The following is a 22,896-nucleotide window of genomic DNA, read 5'->3' on the forward strand; positions in this document are numbered from 1 at the left end:
GTCCTACGACTCGGTAAATCTATGAAAGTGTGGTTTTTATCTATAAAAGCCGTAGCCTTTGGCACTGCTGAGGCTTCCTGAAACCTGTCCATGCTTGAGCATGTTTAAGTCATCCGGTGTTTGTGTGATCAGTCGATAATACCAGTGGCTTGGGGACAAAGGATGTGTACATTTTTGCTGGTGGGGGTGGGGGTGGAGGGGGACTGACAACAAGTTTTCAAAATACAGTTGAGGACAGCAGAATATGCCAACCTTGTAAAAACTCTCTCCCTTTCTCCTTCTAGTCATTACAATGTGAGACGGCCATTCATTGCCATGGGGCAGAAAGGGAAAAGGCGAAATGAGTGAGGGTTGCCATGTAGGGGAAAGTAGATAGCGGTTGCCAGTTTTTCATTGGGAATTGACATCATTTGTTAGGGATTAGCCTCCAAGGCTTAGGGTCCACAAGTCAGTGTCTGCTCTCCTCCAAGCAGAAGAAAATTATACAGCACCACCAACTTCTTTCCCGAGGCTCAGTCCATTCTGTCCTAAGCCCTTAGCAGGGTTGTAGCCATATGGCAGAGCCCGATTAAGGAGATCTTCAGGAAGAACCCTGCAGGTTTCAGATTGGGCTGGCACGCCGGCTTTCTGCAGTTGCCCATGTGCTTATATCACCTTCATAGGGCCAGAACCATACACTTAAAACCTTTCTTCCCATCATTAATTCAGGCTGAGAGCCTTTCCGCAAAGAGCACTCCGAAAACCTGCTTGTAGAACAATCGAATAGGTCTCATTTGTTATCAGCAGCATGAACACAGTGTCATGAGAAGAAAACATTTCAAAGGCAGAGTGCCATAATGAGGTCCTTATTTAAGGGCAAGCTGCCTGCGCAAGCAGGGGACCTTTGGAAAGGCTTGTAATTGGCACACATTTCTAAAGAAAAGTGCAGTGGCCATGAATGGCCAATTGTCGTGGAAATAGGCTGTTTGTAGCTGTACCTCAGGAAACATTAGACCTTGGCCTGTGCTGACTAGAGGTTGGAGGAGGTGGAATACAAGACTGGTACTCAGGAATGGCTGACAGGAAGGGTCACAGGCTTGGAGTTGTAGGTCTGTCTCTTCACGGGGATTCACAGAGCACACAGTCTTCGGACCTTGGAACTTCGAGGGTGGAGCTGGTGCCGTGCCGTACGGTTGCTGTGTCTGCTGTGTCTGCTGTGGACCAGCACTTCCATGTGTTAGCTATGGAGCCCTTTCTTCCCTTCTAGAATACAGATGACCTGAGTACAACCTCTGGTTGCATAAAGAGTGCCTACCCTCCAAGATGCTCTGTTTGGAGTCCCCGGAATATCGAAGTCACAGTGTCATACACTTATTGTTAGCCTCCTGGAATGTGGGCCGACCTTACCTGTTCATTCAGATCCTGTATGCTGTTGGCACAGAAGTAGCCATCTGTCTTAGTCAGGGTTTCTATTCCTGCACAGACATCATGACCAAGAAGCAAGTTGGGGAGGAAAGGGTTTATTCAGCTTACACTTTCCACATTGCTGTTCATCACCAAAGGAAATCAGGACTGGAACTCAAGCAGGTCATAAAGCAGGAGCTGATGCAGAGGCCATGGAGGGATGTTCTTTACTGGCTTGCTTCCCCTGGGTTTTTCATTTTGTTTTCTTATAGGACCCAGTACTACCAGCCTAGGGATGGCACCACCCACAATGGGCTGGGCCCTCCCCCCTTGATCACTAATTGAGAAAATGCCTTACAGCTGGATCTCATGGAGGCACTTCCCCAACTGAAGCTCCTTTCTCTGTGATAACTCCAGCTTGTGTCAAGTTGACACACAAATCCAGCCAGTACACCATCCATCCTTCAGGGCCCTGTCCATGGAGTTACTGTTGTTTTTGTTTTAAGATATTTTCTCTATTTACATATCAAATGTTATCTCCTTCCCTGGTTTCCCCTCTGAAACCCCCCATCCCATCCACCCTTCCCCTGCTCACCCACCCACCCACTCCTGCTTCCCTGTCTTGGCATTCCCCTACACTGGGGCATCGAGCCTTCACAGGACCAAGGACCTCTCCTCTCATTGATGTTTGAGAAGGCCATCCTCTGCTACATATGCAGCTGGAGCCTTGAGTCCCTCCATGTGTACTCTTTGTTTGGTGGTTTAGTCCCTGGGAGCTCTGGAGGTACTGGTTGGTTCATATTGTTGTTCCTCCTATGGAGCTGCAAACCCCTTCAGCTCCTTGGGTCCTTTCTTTAACTCCTCCATTGGAGATCTTGTAATCAGTCCAATGGTTAGCTGAGAGCATCCACCTCTGAACATGTCAGGCACTGGCAGAGCCTCTCAGGAGACAGGTATGGTATATCAGGTTCCTGTCAGCAAGCACTTGTTGGCATCCACAAAAGTTACTGTTTTTGAGAGGCTGCGGGGACACTTGGGCTACCTAGGGACCAGGTTCAAAGATGGCTTGGAACAGCAAACTACTTTCTGGGCTTTGACATATGAAGTAAGAGTGGTATTCTCCATCCTGTGTGTCAGGAGGTGTGTTAATAAAGTGTTTGGCTCTCATGGAATAAGTGACTAGACACAAAATAGAAGCCACAGGGTCAAAGGGAAGCCTGCGAGCCCAGGTAAAACCAGACGTCCCCAGTCAGTTCTGGGGTTAAGGAACCACGGACTAGAACTGTGCTAGGAAGATAAGGTGAGAGACTCACACTTCCTGTTTCCTTACCTCCATTCTTCCCAACCCCTTCTGTGCCTGTCAGTTTTTACTTCCCATATTTCCATGAGACAGTGCTGTGTGCGCACAGGTGTGTGTACAACAACAGCGCAAGGCACAGCAGAAGGTATTGTCTGGAATGCAAAGCTGATGCCTCCAACAAATCTTAAGGTAACTTTGAAGGATCGAAATTTTCCCACTAGTATTTTTTAGTACATTTTAGAAACCTTTTCATAAGTAGAGGAGAGATGATTTACATAGAAAGCATACTCACAGTAGTTATGAGAGTAGACAGACTTGAAGTATCAGAACAGGAGGCGTAAGGAAATACAGATTTTCTAAAGTGTATTATTCCTATTAAAAAAAAATAAGGCCAGTGGAGAAAACCCTCCCTAAAGCTTCAGTCTGTTTAAAAGCTGCCTCAGGACATTTATAAACAGTATGAGTCCTCTTGAGTGTGTATTTTACAGATTGAAAACAGAGCTGGTTAATCTTAGCTGTGTGGCCATAAAAGGAGAGATTGGGGAATGTATAGCTTTGCACAAGGGGTAAGCACTAAATCATGAGGGTTCATCGTGACATCCCAAGCCAAGCTACGCCACCCATATGAGAGTTGAGGGTGTACCTTTCAAATTCTTAAAATAGACTACATCTGGATGAAATAGACTAAATCTGGATTTTTTTTTATTACAGTAAATATACAGAACACACAAGTTGCCATTTTAAGTTTTGTTGAGGGTGTAATTCAGTGACTCTTGGTGTTAAGGGAGCAGCACTACTATGTCCTGAACATCTCCATCATCCCAGAGATGTGTTCTGCATCTCTTAAGCCCTAGCTGGTTGCCCTGGTCCATTACTGTCTAGTGGTGATGTTATTCTCTCCTTGGTCTCTGTGAATTTGTCTATCCCAGGTGTAGCGTACTAGTGAAAGCATACAGCATTTGTCTGTGTTTCTGTCTTGTTTATTTCACCCAGCACATGATGCTCTCAAAGTTAATACACATATGAGAGTTGCTTTACTTCTTTCTGCCTAATAAGTCACATTTTGGTTAACCATCCGTCTCTGACAGACACTTGGGTTAGACTCACCATTTGGCTGCTGTGAACCATGTAATTGAAACATTGGTATACTGTTATCCGAGTCCTCAATAAAGTTTAAAAGTTTCTATGGATTTAGATATTTAGGGGGAATGTATAAGGATACAACTGGTGACTAGCAGAATGGGCACATGGCATTGGGTTGCACATTCCCCATTGGTGACAATGCCCACATACCTGTAAGAATGTGTACCATGGCCAGAAAAGTAGCCATAATGCAGGTGTATAAGCGACATTATAAGTAGATGGGGAACAGTGGATGTGGGGAGTTCAGAAGACTCATGACTGCTTATGGACTGAGAACAAGGGATTGGAGAGTGCTCAGCCTTGAATAAAATGTTTGTGGGCTGGTGAGATGGCTCAGTGGGTAAGAGCACCCGACTGCTCTTCCAAAGGTCCAGAGTTCAAATCCCAGCAACCACATGGTGGCTCACAACCATCCGTAACGAGATCTGGCGCCCTCTCCTGGAGTGTCTGAAGGCAGCTACAGTGTACTTACATATAATAAATAAATCTTTTTTTTTAAAAAAAAAAGATGTTTGTAAGAGGGAGCAGAAAGAATGCAAAAGAGGGAAGATAGGGAGAAAGGCTACAAAACACCATCTTCTGGGGATGACACACCATTGCTGTCATCAACGTGACAGCACTGGGGCCTTCACACCACTGGGCCCTGTCAACCGTCCGTCATGGGTGGGGTCACTCTTTATCCCCTATTTTTTCGTGATGATAGATTCTTGGAGAGTAGAGTCAATGTGTTCATTTGCAAACCCACTAGTGAGCCTATCAGACTCCAGTGGACAACTCTAAACCCATGGTCATATTGACAGCCCTATATAAACTCAATGGATAACAAAACAAAACAAAAAAGGCATAAATATAGGAAATAAGGTTTGGTAAGGGTTAGAAGGTGAGAAGAGAGGGTGCCAGTGAGAGTCATCCCAGTGCACAATATTCATATGTAAAATCACCAGTGGACAAACTTAATGATAAAAGTAGAGTAGATGGGGGAGAGGGGGTTCCAATGGGTAAGAATACTCGTGGCGCAAGCCCTAGGAGCTGAGTTTAAATCCCCAGCACCCATGTAAAACACTGGGTGTGATCACATGGGCCTGCAGCCCCAACACTGTAGGGAACAGAAACAAAAAGCATGACTGGCCTTGCTGGCTGTCAGGTACAGTACAGTTTCAATGGGATACCCTGTCTCAGGGGAATAAGGTGGGGCATGATAAGGTAGGACACGTGGCCCCTGCATGTGCATATGGATACTACCTCTCGCCACCCCTCCCCTCTGTTAATAAAAGTAGCCATGCCACCATGGCTTCCCAACCCACCATGTTATTAAACAGTCCAGTGTCGATAGAAGAGAGTCACACCAAGGTGAAGCCCCTAATGTAGAGGTATTTCTAGAAATAATCCAGATGATCAAGTCTTCTTTAGGTTGTGAGAGAGGAGAAGGAAGAAAGAAGAAGGAAGAAGATCCATTATGGCTGGGAGGTGCATGAGGGGAGCAAAGAGGGAGAGGAATCCATGACAACAGAAGACACATGTCCTTGAGATCTGAGAGTTGGCCTCCAGGGACCCCAAAAATGATAGAGAGCTGAGCAGTAACGATGGTGGCCATGTGAAAAGAAGTGTCATCCTCAGGTTATGGGAAGGCCTGGGATCTAGGATCTACAGAGGCAATATGAGAAAACAGAGAGTGGGAAGCGGCCCCTTAGCCTTCTTCATCACGCTTGTGTCTGTCTGCTTCTGTTTTGGTTTCTTCGTTCTTTTTCTTCCTTGGTGGTTTCATTCGTAATTGTTTTTGTGGGTACCAAGAACATCTCCATGTTCTGTAGCTTGAAGGGACTTGCTAGTGACATACACAAAGACATCTTCCGCTCTAGTGTACTAACCCACAGCTCTACTCATTTACCGTTCTCTTAGTTTGAACAAAACAGATGTTCCTGCCAAGTGAAGAGGCAGCCTTGTGTAGGACGCTGAGCTGTTCCTGTCCAATTTTCAGTTTGGGGGAATGTACTGGCTAGTTTTGTGTCACCTTGACACAGCTGGAGTTATCACAGAGAAAGGAACTTCAGTTGAGGAAATGCCTCCATGAGATCCAACTGTAAGGCATTTTCTCAATTAGTGATCGAGGGGGAAAGGCCCCTTGTGGGTGGGACCATCTCTGGGCTGGTAGGCTTGGTTCTATAAGAGAGCAGGCTAAGCAAGCCAGTAAAGAACATCCTTCCATGGCTTCTGCATCAGCTCCTGCTTCCTGACCTGTTTGAGTTCCAGTCCGGACTTCCTTGGTGATAAGCAGCAGCATGGAAGCGTAAGCTGAATAAACCCTTTTCTCCCCAACTTGCTTCTTGGCCATGATGTTTGTGCAGGAATAGAAACCCTGACTAAGACAGGGAAGAAATAGTAGGAACCCAGAAATGATCAGGGGATTGGAAAGAAAGGAGCTGGTTAAAATGTCCAAGAGAGAGAGGCAAGGCCATGGGAGGGGTGTCCTGGTTGCAAGATGCAAGGCATTCTTGCTGAGACTGTCTGACCCATGAAACCACCCTAGACCTGAATCGCCACCAAGCCGATTCGTTAGACATTGTCAATATGTTAGAGAGGAAACTCTCTTCTCTGGTACTTTGGGTCTGGTAGGGAGAGAACATTGTGGCCACTTGTGTGTGTGTGCTAGTTGTTTGACACACCCCATACATTGTGTGTGAAATTATAGCTCCCATTGGCTCTCGCGTGTACTTAGCAACATCATGCAAAGCCTGACCTACTTACCTCCCTCAGTGATGGAAGCCATGCCTTCCTATTGTGGGAAAGTTTTACTGTTAAAATCTCTCCTGTGAATAGGAACCCACGCAGTAATAGACATTTTTCCCATCCAGAAGACATTGTGTGAACTGTGAGATACTGCTTAGGCTCTGAATCGTCCAAAAAGAACATAACATACAGATGATAATCACAGAGTTGAAGTTTGTCCTCAAACTGTACATTCCTATGCAGAATGGAAACTGCCTTTCTGAACATTGGGTTTCTCATAGAGAGAAGAATGCTAGCGATTCACAGTAACTCGTTCTGTGCTTAAAAAACAAAGCCTCTCAAGTGTGGGTATTAAAGGCCTGCACAGCCACCCCTGCCAAGTGATTAGCACTTAGAATTTTAACCAGGAAAAGGCATACTTTGTTTTAACCTAAGTTTTGTTCATTATGTCTGTCATCTATGAATCACACTACCTCTCTCATTCTTAGAGAAAATCTTTGTCTCAGGCAGTTATAACTGGTATTGGCTTGTTTTTGAGACAGCCCTGGCTAGCCTCGAACTCACAGTGCTACCCACTCCCTCCACCTCCAGTGTGCTGGGATTAAAGGCAGTCACCACCACACTCAGAGTGAGTCATTGTTGTTCCTCCCAGTTATAAAGAAGGAAGCTCTTATTATAAATAAGGAAGTTCAAAATCAGTGTGGTAGTTTGAATGAGAATGGCCCCCTTAGGAACACTTTGGGAAGGATTTGGAGGTGTGGCCTTCTCAGAGGAGGTGTATCACACAGGGTAGGTTTTGAGGTTTCAAAAGTCCATGCTATTTCCCAGTTAGTTCCCTTTGGCTTGTGGTTGGCATCTTGAGACGTGAGCTCTCAGCTACAGCTTCAGCACTGTGCCCGGTTCCTGGTCACCATGGATGATCAAGGACTCTAAACCTCTGGGACTGTAAGCCCTAGTGAACTCCTGGATACGTTGCCTTGGTCACGGCCTCTCAGCACAACAGAGGAGGAGCTGTCTATATATTTGATGTCATTTAGAAGCCCCAAAATAAGGCTGCTCAAGGAACAAGCATATCTGCTCCTGTGGAGACACATAGGCACGGCTCAGGAGTACACACAAAACGGCGCCCATAAGGTCTCTTCTGTCCTTGTTTGTGGTCTTTGCTGTGTGAGTTGGGTCACCTTGCTGCAGCCTCAGCAAGGCACCAGCTGCCGTCGTTTGCTCTGTGCTGCCAGGATGTGCTGGAAGGCTGCTTCACAGACCCTGCTTGCTTGTCACCGCATCAGAGTCTGGTGCTTCGGGCTCCCCCAGTGAGGGTCTAGCAGCTAACGGTAGCTCAAATCATGGCTCTCTTGTTTAGCTGTTGAGGGGCAGCATTGGAAACATTTGGTCTGGCAACTAACTGCCCATGCTTTCAAATTGTGATATTTTGTTGCATAAATGTAATACAGTGGCAGAAGTGTTTGTTCATGGTTTGGGGTGTTGAGCCACACCTACCCAGTGCATTCATTAAAAGAAAGGTACTCAGCCCTGGACATCACCAGGTGCTCTGACTTTTTTCAGCATCTAAAGCTTTGATTGTTTGTGCACCTTTGTAGAATGCCACTCTGAGCGCAAGCCTTTCCCAGCCACCTTCTTTATGGAGGCGTGATCAAGATGGCTGAGGGCAAGCAGGTGTCTCCTTCACAGCCCTTCTATCTGTTCTGCTCCCTGCCCATCTGTAGCCCCAAGGCTGCCTACTGCTCTGGAAGCCCTTCCATCGCTTCAGAACTGCACAGTGGCCCTCAGTGGCTTCTTACACATCCTGCCCCTCCCCTATAGCCCAGTAACTGCCTTTCTCTAATTATATCACTTTTAATACTCAGGACACGTGGAGGCAAAGGGAGAACAGAAAGCTTCCGGTCCCGAAGAATCATAAAACCCCGGGCTAAGCTCTCCCTACCCCCATCCCTCATACATCATCTTGGGCGTGTCCCAGTAGATGCTTGGAGGAAAGGATCTAAGCAGCCACTGCCCTGGAGACAAGAACTGCTGGAGATTTGTCCTTAAAACCGGAATGGCCTTTCTGCACAGTGCCAGCAAGTCTCCGTGTTTGAGCAGTGTGAGGGATGATTAATGGAGCCGGGCTGTGACTCTAGATAACAGGGATCTTAGGCAGATTTGGGTCAGTAAGTCAGATGGGCATTAGACTTCGTCTGTCGAGTAGGAGAGCCTCCAGTCAGGAAGCCCTGAGCCTGGGAAGGCAATCAGAGAATTGGAGTTCCACTTAACTAGCCCCAAGTGTCCACTAGGCCCTGCGTTTCACCCTCTGTGCTGATGATGTCTGTGAGGAACCACACCCACACAGAGTGAGCTAATCTTGCCTGTTGAGGTTAACCCTCTGTTTAGTTTCAGTTGGTTTCTGCATGGTCTGAGGTGGCTGGGGTCCCCTCAGTCTCACCCATCTGGTAAGTGGGAAGAGAAAGGCTTATTAAGTAGGATGTAGAATGTTTGCCTCCATTTAGAACAAAGATCTTTCCTGATTAGAAAGAATAGTACTAAGACCATCCTTGCCTAAAGGTGTTTTGACTTAGAATTTATCAACTTGGCAGTGTTGCTGAAATGGTGTGCACTGAGTGGAAGCTGTCCTCAGATTTCTGGGTCTTGATCTTTTCCTGGGCCAGGGACATTTGATGCAGGGTACTACCGTGCTGGACTTGTCACAGACAGCTGCAGGCATGAGTGGAAGTCACCAGCATCCTTCATATGCTGGGCTGTTTGTTAGGGAAAAAAAAAGGATTAAAACATTTTTTTAAAAGTAGAATATTTTCCATTTGCAATGAGTGTACCAGAATATAATTCCAAAGAACATCTATTAATTTTGACTTTTTAATGGAATTTGTAAAACTCTGTAGTCATAATTTTAATACTCACTGACAAATAGCTGTTAGCCTAGGCTGGTCCATATCTTGATTGTCCTTTCTCTACCCCTGTGGTCTAGGAGTACCAGCAAGGGCCACCACACCCGGTTCCTTCCAGGGGAAGATACAGCTTCATACAGGCAATTTGTGTGGTTTTTTTTTTTTTCAACTTACCACAAGCAAGGGTCGCTTATCCTCCCTGTACTAAAGGGATCAGTCAGGGCTTCTGAGATGCAGATTCTGTGGAACCGTGCCGGGTGGTGACGTTGCTGCCCCTGTAATGGGCTCATCCAGAACTGGGATTCTTACAGTTTAGGGGGAGCTGTCTTTGCTTTGGGTGACTCATATTTACAGTGACCATGATTTCTCGTTTTTGTTCAAGTATATTATAACTTACTGTCATTTCCTTCAATTTATTTTATATTATTTGTCAGTACATGTCAGAGTAATTTCCCAATAAACTAGGTTTCAGGGTACACGTTTGTAGGGTCTGAGGTCAACCATCTTGCAGCCTAGAACAGTGGTGGGTCCTGTTCCTCTAGGTTGTATGCACTCTGCCCTGTCATTCTGATCTCTGAGTTCACTGGGGAAAGTTGTATTTAATAGGCTGGGTGTACTTCCTGGGCTTCTGTCCATTCGTGAACTTTGTGGCCATGGGCCTTGCAGCTCTTGACTAGCTGTTGTCTTTCACCTCTTTAGCATAATTTCCCTCGTTGACGTTGCGATATTTTTGCCTGCTGATGACAATTTTCTGACTGACTTTTCCATATAAGGACGTGCACTGTCAGCCCCTCGGATCTTTCAGAAACCGCCAGAATGCCAACAAGTGTACATCCTTAGCTGTGCACAGGGCGCCTGAGATCCGGGGCTTGCAGCCATTCCTAAAATAGTTCTTTGAGCACTTTGGCTAAAGGAAGACAAGACACTCTGGGAATGAGAAAACTTGCCAGTCAGGAGCTTAGAAAAGAAAAAGGAAAAGGAAAAAAACACTAGCCCAAATGTGGGAGACTGTGTGAGCCTTAAGGTGGCTCTAACAATCTGAGGACCATGACCAAGAACACAGAGAGAGTTCTAAGGCTGACTTTCAGTGTTGTAATCAGAGATTACTTCTCAGTCTTCCCCCTTCCTCTCCCTGTCTCTTCCTCTCTTACTCAGCTTTAGTTGGGTAGTATGTAGCTGTAGCAAATACCCCAGGCCGGGTAGCACAAACCGCAGCCTCTTAGACTGGGCTCACAGCCCCATATCTAGCAGGGCCTGAGCTTGTTCATCTTGTTGCTTCACTGCTGTCTTGGTGCACAACACCTAACATAAGGACTGTCCCATTGCATGACATCATGCCTCCTGACATCGAAGGACGGACAGGGTGCCTCAGATAGCCCGGACACAATGACTTAGTTACCGAAGTCAAAAAATTTAGTATCTTCTTCCTGTTATACCTCAGTTGATAACCTCATATGACCTTGGATTATATTGTATTACAATGTTTGATTTTTAAAGATTGCTGTGTAAGTGGCTGACTTAAGTTTTATAGAAAGAATTTTTTGTTGTTGAATTTGTTTTAGAACTAGGATAAAATTTCCAACTATTTCTGAAATGGTCCTAAATATATTTTTTTTTAAAAAAAAAACTACCTATTCCTGCCAAGTAGTATTCTTAGCATTGACAATCATAAAATCAAAATATCGATTAACTATGAAAAATGTTGAAGCTGTTTTACATCCTGCCCTGCCAAGTTCCCAGCCAAGATATTGTTTATTATGTAAAAGTAAATAAGCACACACCTCATTAATATGCAAATTTGCTTTACTCTTTAATAGATGGAAAGTTCTACGTATAGCAGAATTGTTTTTAGATAAATTTCTTTATGATTTATTACCAGTGTTTGTTTTATATAGAATAGACATGTTCTGTATAACTGTATGTTTGAAGTCACATGAAGATTTGTCAGGCACAAAGATTAGCAGGAATAGAAAGTGCTCAAGAAGCTCAGATTTAAACAACAGATCCCTATTTCTCTCAGTTCTGGAAACCGTGGAGTCCAGGGTCAGAGGGTTAGTGTGGCCAAGCTCTACTCAAGGCTCCTTAGCAGATCACAAACGCTGCCTCCTCAGGGACTCATCCAGCAGTACACAGAAGAAAAACTGGCACCTTTCTCTTAGGATGGCATCAATTCCATTATAGTGGCTTCACCCTCAGGACTTCACCAGACCTAATTATCTCCCAAAGACCATCTCTCCTCATACCATCTCATTGGATCTTAGGGGCTTCAACGTAAGAACTGGCAGGAGATGAGCATTCAGTCGGTGACTGATGTGTAAGGGAGGGGTCAGCATGGTGCCCAACACAAATGCCTAACAAAGGGTGGTTGGTGAGATTGTCCTTGTCCTTTTGACAGGACCTAGCAAAGGGAGTTTCTTCTGTACTGCAACTATGGTGTTTCCATTGTACAGAAGAGAGGGTCGTATGTGTTGGGCCCCTGTGGTGTCACAGCCTTCCCAGGAACTGTCAGAGGGTCGGGTGATATGGTGGTTGGAATGAGAATTGTCTCCCTTTGGCTCCTGTATTGGTCCTCAGTTGTCAGTGCCATTTGAGGAGTTTATGCTACCTTTGGAAGGTTGAGCCTTGTTAGAGGAAGGAAGGACATTCTTCTCTGTTCCCTCTGCTTCCTCTGTGTGACTGGAAAGGTAACCAGCCAGCTTCCTGTTCCAACCAACGTGCCTGTTTTCCCCACCGTGGTGGACTCTGGTCCTCAGGAACTGTAAGCCAAAATAAAATTCTCAAAGTTATTTTCAGTCATAATATTTTGTCATGGCAACAGAAATAACTGATACAAATGGAGAGAGAAAGGCAGCAATTTGGAGCCAGGGCCCATTGGGTGAAGGGCAGCCTGGCCGGTGACGGCTTTTTTCACATCTCCTAGCACTGGAAGGAGAACTAATAGAATCAGTCTTTTTAACGGTACCCCTAAAAGGATCGGCCACTTCTGTCGCCTCTGTGATGGTTAGCTTTAATTATCTACTCAACGTAACCTAGCATTACATGAGAAAATCCTCAGGAAGGGATTGTCCACACTGGGCTGGTTGGCCTATGGGAGATTGTCCTAATTAAATTATTTGATGTGGAATAACCCAGCCCAGGTTTAGTTGCTGGACAGGGGAGACATTGAACTGAACACCTATAAGGAAGTGAGCGCCTTTCTCTCTCGACTGTGGGTGTTTGAGGTTCCTCCCTCTACTTCCCCATATTGATGAGCTATACGGTAGAGTTTTAAATCAAAGTGGACCTTTTCTCCTCTAAGTTTCTTAAGCAGCCTCAGGTCTCAATCTGATGTTTCTGTGCATGCCAAAAAATTTAAAAATAAAATAAAAAGCTTTCTAAATAATTAGAGTCTTCGTGGCTTCTGAAGCCATCAGCCTGCTTCTGCTCCCTACACAGATTCAGTATACAATGTCCTCATCTTTATTTTGCTAACAACTCACACTTTGAACTTTAGCCTGCTTCTTCTGAAACACTTCAGCAAGCAACCTTGTCAGTTCTTCTATAAAATTCCTTGAAAGAAATTGGCTTAACTAGGAAGTGGTGGTGACTGACATGAAAGTCCAAATAACTGAGCTAGTAGGATGGTTCGGTGGGTAGAGCTGTCCACTGTCAAGCCTCAAGTTCAACTCCTGGGACCCACGTGGTGGGAGGAGCGAACTGACCTCACATATGTGCCATGACAGGTACTCCCCCAATAAATCATCAAGTCATAAAGAAAGCCCAACTAGTTGCCTGATTTTTGTGTGCAGTAAGCACAAAATGCAGAGGCCTGAGATGGATTCAGTTTGGATTCACAAACCTTATTTTTTTTTTCCCAGCAGGATTGGTAAATTGATTTCCTGGCTGTTGACCAGACGGAAAGGTGCATTCACGTCCCCAGCCCTGCCTTCTGCTTAGTTTACTCTACATTTACCTTTTCATTGTTCTGAGAAGACACTCAGATGGCTGAGTCATGCCCAGGGATAAGCTGGGCATAAAACATGCCACACAGGCCACCCTACCCCCAAGATCCCCTTGGTAGAGTCCCCTGGCACTCCATAGTGGACCAGACTCAGGAGGAGACCTTTGCTGAGAGTTGTTATCACTCACTATGGCTTACCTCTCTCTGCCTTTAGACCTGCAGTAATAGTGAAGTACCTGGTCAGTTTCCTCCATCCTTGGGATTTCACATGGATATGTGATACCTGATGGACCAGGCTCAGAAAAACAGTATCAGCTTGTGAGAAAACTGGTGAATAATTTGCTACTGCAAACTTGCATGAGAGGTCAAAGACAATCCCTGCCCTCCTTTTCCTGTTGTTGTTTTTAATCTAAATTTTAACTTCTTAACCTTTTCTCCTTATTTATTTGGGTACTGGGCTTTAACCTAGTGCCTTACATACACTGAGCACACGTATTGTCTTGCAATACCCTCAGCCTTTTGTCACTTTAAAGGCGTGTACCTTAGCTTGTTTGTCTTACTAATCACTCCCCTTGGCTATGTGGATCTTGAGATCTTTCTGTGCACACCTAATAGACCCAGGAAAAAGCCAAGCATGGTGACTATGGCATCTCCACGGCAATTCTGATGTACTTAGACAACGTGCCTTGTATGCAGACATTTCTGCCTGCACACTTCAGCATCTGTTCTCGGGGGCCATCACCAGAGGTGGATTACTGAGTCAGGACATCTTGCTGAAGTTTTAAAGCCCAGCCTCCTACTTCCATTTTCTTCACGGACACACCTCTTTTGGTGGGTAGGTCCTAACAACTTTGTTGAATCTGTAAGTGTCCAAGCAGGAAACGGCAAAACAACTAAAAATGCTTTCTTTTAATTGTGTGTCATAGATGAAAAATCTTTTTTTTTTTTTTTGAAGTGGAGTTACAGATGGTTGTGAGGCCCCATGTGGGTGCTGGGAATAAAACCTGCATTCTCTGGAAGAGCAGACAGTGCTCTTAGCTGCTGAGCGAGCATTCCAGCCCCACCCCCACCCCCTTTTTTAAATGTTTCTTTTACCTGGGAATTTTTATATGTTATTCTAGAAACTGATACCTGCTAGCCCTTTCTGTCTTCATTGGGTTAAAATGTTGCCTGTGTAGATGGCTAAACTCTGATTCCCACTAATGCTGTTTCTAAGCTTTCTGTTTTGTTGTATTGTGTAAGCTTGTTGCAGCACCCGCCCATTGTGTTACATTTCTATACTGTCTCTGTTTTCCTTCTCAGTGTTTCCCAGCCTGGTTTTGCCAATTTGCTGCTTCTGATTTAGCCATTTCCTGCCAAAGGCTGGAGGTGGATGCTTTAAGCTTTGCAGGTGACAATGGTTTGCCATGAGAGCTTAGCTCTGCCTCTGCTCTGCCAAGCATCCAGGGAGGAATGGAGGCAGGATCCTCGCAGCACATTTGTAAATTGGGCAGCTTGCTTCAGCCACATGGCCCTAGTGTGCCAACCCCTGTTGTAGATGAATTCTAGAGTCTCTTTAAGTCCTTATAAATTCTGACTACATTCACACACACATACAAATGTACATCATGTAGTGTACACACAGACACGTTTCATATTATTTTCATACATATTACGTAGTAAAGGGAGGGGGATTTGCATAAAATGACATTGTCTTCATAAAGGAAGTTAGTATCTCTATAGCATAAAGTCTTCCCACTGGCTAGCATCCATCATACCTTTTTTATTTTTCTCCGAGATAGGGTTTCTTTGTGTAGCCCTGGCTGTCCTGGAACTCACTCTGTAGACCAGGCCGGCCTTGAACTCAGAAATCCACCTCCCAAGTGCTGCCTCCCAAGTGCTGGGATTAAAGGCGTGCATTAACACTGCCCGGCCTCTTTTATTTATTTATTTATTTATTTATTTATTTATTTATTTATTTATTTATTTATTTATTCATGGTTTTCCGAGTGCCCGGCTTTCTTTCTTTCTTTCTTTCTTTCTTTCTTTCTTTCTTTCTTTCTTTCTTTCTTTCTTTCTTTCTTTCTTTCTCTCTCTCTCTCTCTCTCTCTCTCTCTCTCTCTCTCTCTCTCTCTTTCTTTCTTTCTTTCTTTCTTTCTTTCTTTCTTTCTGGTTTTTCGAGACAGGGTTTCTCTTTATAGCCCTGGCTGTCCTAGAGCTCACTTTGTAGACCAGGTTGGCCTCGAACTCAGAAATCTGCCTGCCTCTGCCTCCCGAGTGCTGGGATTAAAGGCGTGTGCCACCACGCCCGGCTTATTTATTTTTTTTAAGGTTTATTTATTTGCTATGTATACAGCAGTCTCCTGCACGTATGCCTGAAGACCAGAAGAGGGCACCAGATGTGTTTAAAGATAGTTCTGAGCCAGCATGTGGTTGCTGGGAATACCGTTTGTTGATCACCAGTGTTTCCTGCGTGCTCTCCCGTGTCTCTGCAGGTTCCTGGTGAAGGTTAGGCCTTTAGGGGCTTCTGCTTTGGTTGCTATTATGAATGTGGTCTTTTCCAGCCGTCTCATGACTCCTGACCTGGTCTATGGTTGGTTAGATCACAGGCCTGGAAGAGTCCACCCATGGGCTCCCTGCACCCAGCAGGCTTCGCCCTGCTGATCCGGCCTCCAGCACCCAATGATTTTGCATCTGAGTTAGGAATCTTCACCTCTGCTTCTGCCTTCCATTTCACATATCCATGTTTCATTTTTTTTTTTTTTTTTTTTTTTTTTTGGTTTTTCGAGACAGGGTTTCTCTGTGTAGCCCTGGCTGTCCTGGCACTCACTTTGTAGACCAGGCTGACCTCGAACTCAGAAATCCGCCTGCCTCTGCCTCCCGAGTGCTGGGATTAAAGGCGTGCGCCACCACGCCCAGCTCATGTTTCATTTTCTTGAAGCACACATAGCATCTGCACTGTTATTAGATGACCCACAAAGCTTGGGGTCAGACTTACCACAAGAGGTGGCAGGCCCTGGCTCAGAGATGCACTTCATCACTGTTATAAGCCTGCAGTTGCTGTAAGCCTGCAGTTATGTTGCTTGTGTTAAGCTGAGGGACTGGGGGCCCTCTGTGCAATCCTTTTGTAATTCTCCAAGACAGAATCACCAGAAACTGGGGGTCTCTCTCAGTCTTCTCATTGAAATACCCCCACACCCTCTTAGCTGCAGAGTATAGATGAAACCCTCGGAAAGCCTATGAACTATGGGGAATCAAGTCTCAGACCTAAGATAGGCTTCTCTGTACCTGCTGCTGGATGCCAGTACATTTTGTAGTTCAAACCTGCCTCTTCTAAAAACTTGAAAAGGAAACGAAGCCAGTTCTGTAGCTGGCATTTGGAGAACATGCCTCTGCCCCTCCGCTAGCCTTCCTGATAACCTTTGCTGGTCTTAATCTTAGTTGCTCGTTTAACTCCTAGGTCTCCGGCCTCCTAGAGGCTAAGAAATAGCTAGACTTAGATATTTGCAAGGGGGGTGGGGTGTGCTTCGAGACAGGGTTTCTTTGTGTAACAGCCCTCAGTGTCCTGGAACTCAGTTTGCACACCAGGCTGGGCTCGAACTCACAGCGATCTGCCTGCCTCTGCCTCTCAAATGCTGGGATTAGCAGCATGTGCCACCATGCCCAGCTTTAGACTTCAAACTTTTTAAGCTAAGATCTCTACAGTAAGCACAAGACCTAGCACTCAGCGAGGGATGCACTTCAAGAGGGAACTGTGCTGAGTTAATGAACTCAGAGGGCTTCCTAAGCTGACCTAAGTGACAGGCACAGGAGTCTCCATGACCCCGGAACCAAGGGTCAGAGCTGCAGAGGGACAAGGCTCACCTCCAGACAGGCCTGGGGGACCCAGGAGGGCACAGCATTGTCATCTGTCTGTCACAGTCTGAGTTGAGCCAGGGAGAGATGCAAATGCAGGCTAGCTGGGCTTCCCACCCCACCCCCTGTGCCCCCCGTTGCTCACTCCAGCTTTCTTTAGAATTATTAACAGAATCTCCTAAGACCATGTGGCTCCAAATCCTATCCAGTTCCTCTAGGATGCTACTCTCCCTCCAGACTATTCTGTCCCTTTTCATGTTTTATCTTTGCAAGAGCAATTCCAGCTTCCTGTTCGTCTGTTCGAGGCACCCCTGGTCCTCAGTTATAATTATGTCTGTGCTTCATATATGTATACAGTTTGCTGAATAAAGCAGGCAAAAGTCTTCTGAAATGTCATGAACTGACTCTAATGGCATGTATTCATTGGGTCTCCACATCCACACAACCAACTGTACATTGAACATATCTGGAAAAACAATTGAATGTGTATAGAACAAATGAGACGGTTTCTTATCTCCAGCCAAACAATATAGTGTGATATTGATTATAGTATTTACTTGATGTGGGGCATTGTGAGTAATCTAGAGATGATTCAAAGTATATGCAAGGATGTTCATAGACTATAAGCAAACACTACAGCACTTTATTAAGGTATGTAAGCATCCATGGTATCTGCAGGATCCAGAAAAGAGGTCCCATCCAGAGACTAAGAGGTGACTTAGCGGAATCCAGGCAGGCACAGAAAATAGTGAGGGACTCAGCCAAAGCCACTTTATAAGAATACATTGGGAGCATTATGAGACCCTCAAGATGTTGCTTTTAATGGTATTACTAATAATATCACAACCTAGATTGCTTTCTCCAGAAATAAGAGCCTTCCACTTTTTAATCTGACCGTTCAGAATTCAAGAACTAATTTTGATAGTAACCAAGTAAAGTGTAGTTAGGGGGATAAACCAACTCCAGAAATGCTTTGTTTCTGAAACTTCCTGTGTTTGTCTTCTTGCCTTCTCTTCACTGTTAAGTAGTAAATAGAGTAACTGAAACAGTACTGAGACTATAGAGTACTTTAGTATTCAGTACATATAACCGTACTTAAAGGTTGGCTGAGCTTGGTCTCTGGAGAGTCAAGAAGTAGCTCCAACCAGTAGGACCTTGTGACCTCTCAGTAACAAAGTATCGCTTGGATCTTTTTCAGAGTTCTCTGAAGAGAAGAGGCAGTAGGGAAATGTACAAAGAGAAGAAACTTGTTAACCAGGTAAGCTGAGTTTTTCATCCCAAAGTTCCACTCCTAACAAGAAGCTTCCCCCGCCCCCCTCTTTTAAATTTTTCTTTTGCCTTTAAGACACTAAAAACAAACAAACAAACAAACAAACCCAAAACACCACCCACCAGCACATTGGCATTCACTCACACCTTCACAGGGTGAACATTTTCTTACCACTTCCACATCTCCATCCTTTTGTATCTTCTTGCCCTGATAACCCGCTAGAGCTTTATAGGAAAGAAAACCTCCTAGCTTTGTGTGGAATTGAAGTGGAGATCGATCATCCGGGGTTCTGGCGGGTCTCCTAATTGCCAGAAAGTGTTGTGGCCATGAGAGTCATTCACATAGTAAAATAATACAGCCACTGGATGGTCAGGTCCTTTATCTACCATTGTTTTGTGAATGTGTGTGCTTTAAATGTGTAGCTGAACAGTGCCTTATCAACTCACCGAGAAGTCAGACATTCTAGCAGGAGAACTGGGAACATCCAGCCCTCTCTTACATGATACGGAGTCTTCCAAGCTCTCCAGCTGTTTTGAAGTTGCCTTTCTGGATTTCTTTTCTCTTTTTAAGATTGTTTTTAGTATTTGGTGTTTAAAAAGAACAAGGGTGTGATTGGTATATAGTTTCACCAGATTCTATAGCAAGAGGTAATTAGAGAGATACAATGGGTCAGGGGGACTAAGAGGGCATCAAGGGCCTGTCCCTGGAAACTCCCTCTTCATGATGCCCCTGGGCATCAGTTACTTTTTCTATTGTTGTGGTAAGAACACTTATTATGGCCAAGGCAACATACAGAAGGAGGAGGTGTTTGGGCTTATGGATCTAGAAGGATAAGAATGTATCAAGGTCAAGATTGGGAATCACCGCAGCAGGCAGGCAGGCGGCTGGAGCGGCAAGCTTAGAGCTCACATTTGAACTGAAGGCCAGAAGTAGAGAGATCTAACTCGGGGTGACTGTAGGCCTTTCCATCTCAAAGCCTTCCCCCCAGTGAGGCAAGTCCTCCAGCAAGGCCATATCTGCTAAGCTTCACCAGGCAGTGTAACCAAGTAGAGATCAAGTGTTCAGATGCTGGAGACTATGGGGAATATCTTATTTAAACTACCATACCCTGGCTCCTGTGTCCTCTAGAAATTCAGTGTTGTTCGAGAACTCAATAGAAGATTTAATTTTTCTCTTACCCCCGTGAATTCCCCCAATTCTTATTGCAGGATCCATTGATCAAAAGGGAATTAAAGACATCCCACTGCTGGATGCTTCAAATATCCTGAGTTTAGAATGTGTTTCTAGTTCCCTGTCTCTGGCCCAGCAAAGAGCTTTGTCCTCAACATGCAGTTACTGACCAATGAGGAGGTTGGGTATGACATGCCAGGCCCATGAACTGTAGCTTCTTGTATGTGCGAAGGCACTCCGTCTGTGTGGGGTTGCCCCACAGAGCCTGCAGGGTGATTAAGACAGGAGTTTCTGTTCAGCAGAATGGTGGAGTGGAACGTCCTGGGAACTGCAGGTCGGCCACCAAAACCCAAAGGAAGCTGGCACCGAGGCGCAAGGTAGGCAATGTGGGCAGTTGGCTTGCTGGGGTGCTGGCTAGGTGGCCGACTTGCAAGCCAAAGAATATATACCAGCAGCGATATATTTCTGTTGCTTGACAAGCCTTTCTGGCTGCTGGTGATGGTGCTGGTCCCTGTGTGTCTGACCCATGCTATGCTTGTTTTTTTGCTGCCCATAGTTGGAGTCATTTCCCTTGGAAAGATAGGTTCCACCTTGTGCTTCCCCTTGGCTCCTGAGACTTGAGCTTGATACTCCCAAGTTTAGGATTTAACCTAGACCCCTCCTCTAGAATCTTGGTAGAGTTTTCTAGAAGTCTTTGGTTTCAATAACAGCTGCCAGCTGTGGGATGTCTTTGTCTCATTAGGATAGGAGTAGACTCTTCTTCAGAACAGGCCAACCTCAGCTTCCCTTGGGTAGAGGCACCCCTTTCTCTCATGACCCTCACAGAGTAGTCGGTCCTGCTTCAGCTGTAGTGATATCAGGGAGTGAGACCAACTTCTTCACTACTTTCTTCATTTATCAGGCTTGAAGGTTCTCAAGTCTCTCCCTCCCTCTCCCTGTACCTCTCGCTGCTCTAGTCTGGTGGCAGGCCCTGTAGTATGCTGCATGGGTGTTGGTAGAAATGACAGCATGCTTTATCACGCATCAGAGTGCCTGCTTTTTGGAGTTTTCTTTCTTCAAGGAAAAGAAGACTGGAGAATGATGGATCTTCAGATGATCTGCAGACTGGATACTCTTTGGGCTAATTGTGGCATTGATGATGTTGCTGTCCTTGGTCTAGGTTAAGGGGGAGAATGGTGCTGGAGATTACTCCTAGGAGGTGATGGATGGTGGAAGTATGAGGGTCAGGTTTTCCAGAAGCCAGGATGACTGCAGGGCTCTGTGGGATGCTCTGCTTGTATGAGCAGGTGATGACCAACACGTGGGAGCTTTTGAGTCTCAGACCTTTCACAGATCCCTCCTTCTCAATCACTTTTCACCTTGGTCCCAGGAAAGATTGCTGAGAGCTCCCGACCCACGCTTCCGTTTCACAACAATTGCTTCCCGAGTTGGGTAAAATGTCTCTGCCCCGCAATGGTACCAAGGCCTCACATGGGTTACAGGAGATGGCTCTGCACTTCCCTTGGTCTGGCCCTCTTGAGCCTCAGGCTAGGGGCGGCAGAGAATGGGTATCTGGTTGAACCATACTCTTGTCAGTAGTCTCTGCTGAAGGATTCATCTGCCTTAGAGGTAGTGATGGGGTCATTTAGGCGATTTTGGTGACACTCTGGTCACCCAGGTAAGGATAGATTGAAGCCTTTCGCTCTCCCAGTTCCTGTATTTAACTCTCACGTGAATTTAGTTATAGAATGTATTTTCAACCCGTCTTTATTGCTAAGTATTGTAGCTTTCTGCAAACTCGATGTAAACAGTGAGGAGCTGTCAGTGTGTGTGTGTGCACATCTTTGTCTAACAGGGAGCTAGGAACATGATTTTCATTGTGTTACTTTACAATGTTCTGAGAAATCAGAGCTGTCTGAAAGTATACACCAATGGCTGCTACTAAGCAAATATTCAATAGACACTGGATAGATGGATGGATGGATGGATGGATGGATGGATGGATGGATGGATGAATGGATAGATGAATGGATGGATGGATAGATAGATGGATGGATGAATGGATGGATGGATGGATAGATGGATGGATGGATAGATGAGGGAAGGAGCAGGTGTGCATTCGTTAGTGTCAGGATCAGGCACACTGTGTGTCCTTACAACTTTTGCATGAAATCCTGAGAAAGAAATTACAGCCACACAATCTATGGACCCATTTTGCTAGTGGTTAAAAGAGCAGAGCAGCTGGGCATGGTGGTACTCGTCTTCAATCCCAACACCCAAGAGGCAGAGACGGTCAGATCTCTGTGAGTTCAAGGCTAGCTTGGTCTAAGAGTGAGTTCACTTGGCCAGAGTGAGTTCCAAGACAGTCAGGGCTACACAGAGAAACCCTGTCCCCAAAACCAGAACAAGAGAAGTCATGGAGTTAGTTATGGAGTTCTTTTGTTTTGTTTTGTTTGGTTTTGTTTTGTTTTGTTTTTGTCTACCTAACCAAAACTAAATCCTTAGTGTGAAAATGTTCAGAACTCGAAGACTGTGACCTCTGTAGATAACTCTCCATAGTACACAGAGGGTGTGTGTTGTGGAAGAGGTCCTAGGGGACAATGATGGACCACACATAGGGTACATTAGGCCCCAGGGGACGCTCTGCACATCATGCTTTCTGCAGTTGTCTGGGTCACTGAGTTCTCCTTCCGTGAGTCTGTCTGTGGTCAGGGAGAAGCAGGCAAGACACTAAGCAAGCAGTTTCTATATCTCAGTGCCAGATGGCTTTGTGCTGCCAGGATGTGACAGAGAAATAGCTATGGTTCTCTGAGCTCGGGGACTTCATAGTGCCTCCCAGACAGCGGGGACACAAACAGCCATGCACAGAAGGCTGACGTGTCTACCACGTGGGTGACAGCCTGGACAGCCACCACTCAGCAAGTCTCAGAGCAGGTGTCAACACACTCTCCATGTGATGGGGGTTAGGGAGGCTTTGCAGGCCTCAGTACTGTCCCCATCAGTTTAACAGGACTGCTTTGTGAAATTCACTGTTCGTATATCCTGAACACAAAAGATACACAATCCCGTAAGCCAAGACAGTATAGATTACTTGAAGGCCTGGGACCCAGGCTGAAAAGGTAGCTGACTTTCTTAATGTGTCCTGGGCAGTACTCTGGATTCCCTGGTATTCTGTTGAGAACTACTTCTCAGATTTTCAAACACTTAGCTTCTTTCTCTGGTCTCTGTTTAATTTCCTGCTGTGTCACAG

General features: G+C 45.5%; 1 protein-coding gene across 8 annotated transcripts in view; it reads left to right on the forward strand.

Moving 5' to 3' along the window:
- Mtcl1 (microtubule crosslinking factor 1) overlaps positions 1 to 22,896 on the forward strand; it is a 111,538-nt gene that overhangs the window by 44,417 nt on the left and 44,225 nt on the right. For 5 of the 8 annotated variants that reach the window (XM_085833203.1, XM_029471426.2, XM_021149619.3 and 2 more), the window contains exon 4: positions 18,426 to 18,485. In XM_085833203.1, the coding sequence (XP_085689329.1) occupies positions 18,426 to 18,485 (60 nt within the window). Of the gene's footprint in view, positions 1 to 18,425; positions 18,486 to 19,966; positions 20,045 to 22,896 lie in introns of all 8 variants that reach the window. The other 3 variants (XM_085833200.1, XM_085833202.1, XM_085833201.1) reach the window with 1 other exon arrangement.

Source organism: Mus caroli, unplaced genomic scaffold, assembly GCF_978045245.1.
Source record: "Mus caroli unplaced genomic scaffold, Mus_caroli_1 scaffold_18, whole genome shotgun sequence".
Taxonomy (NCBI): domain Eukaryota; kingdom Metazoa; phylum Chordata; class Mammalia; order Rodentia; family Muridae; genus Mus; species Mus caroli.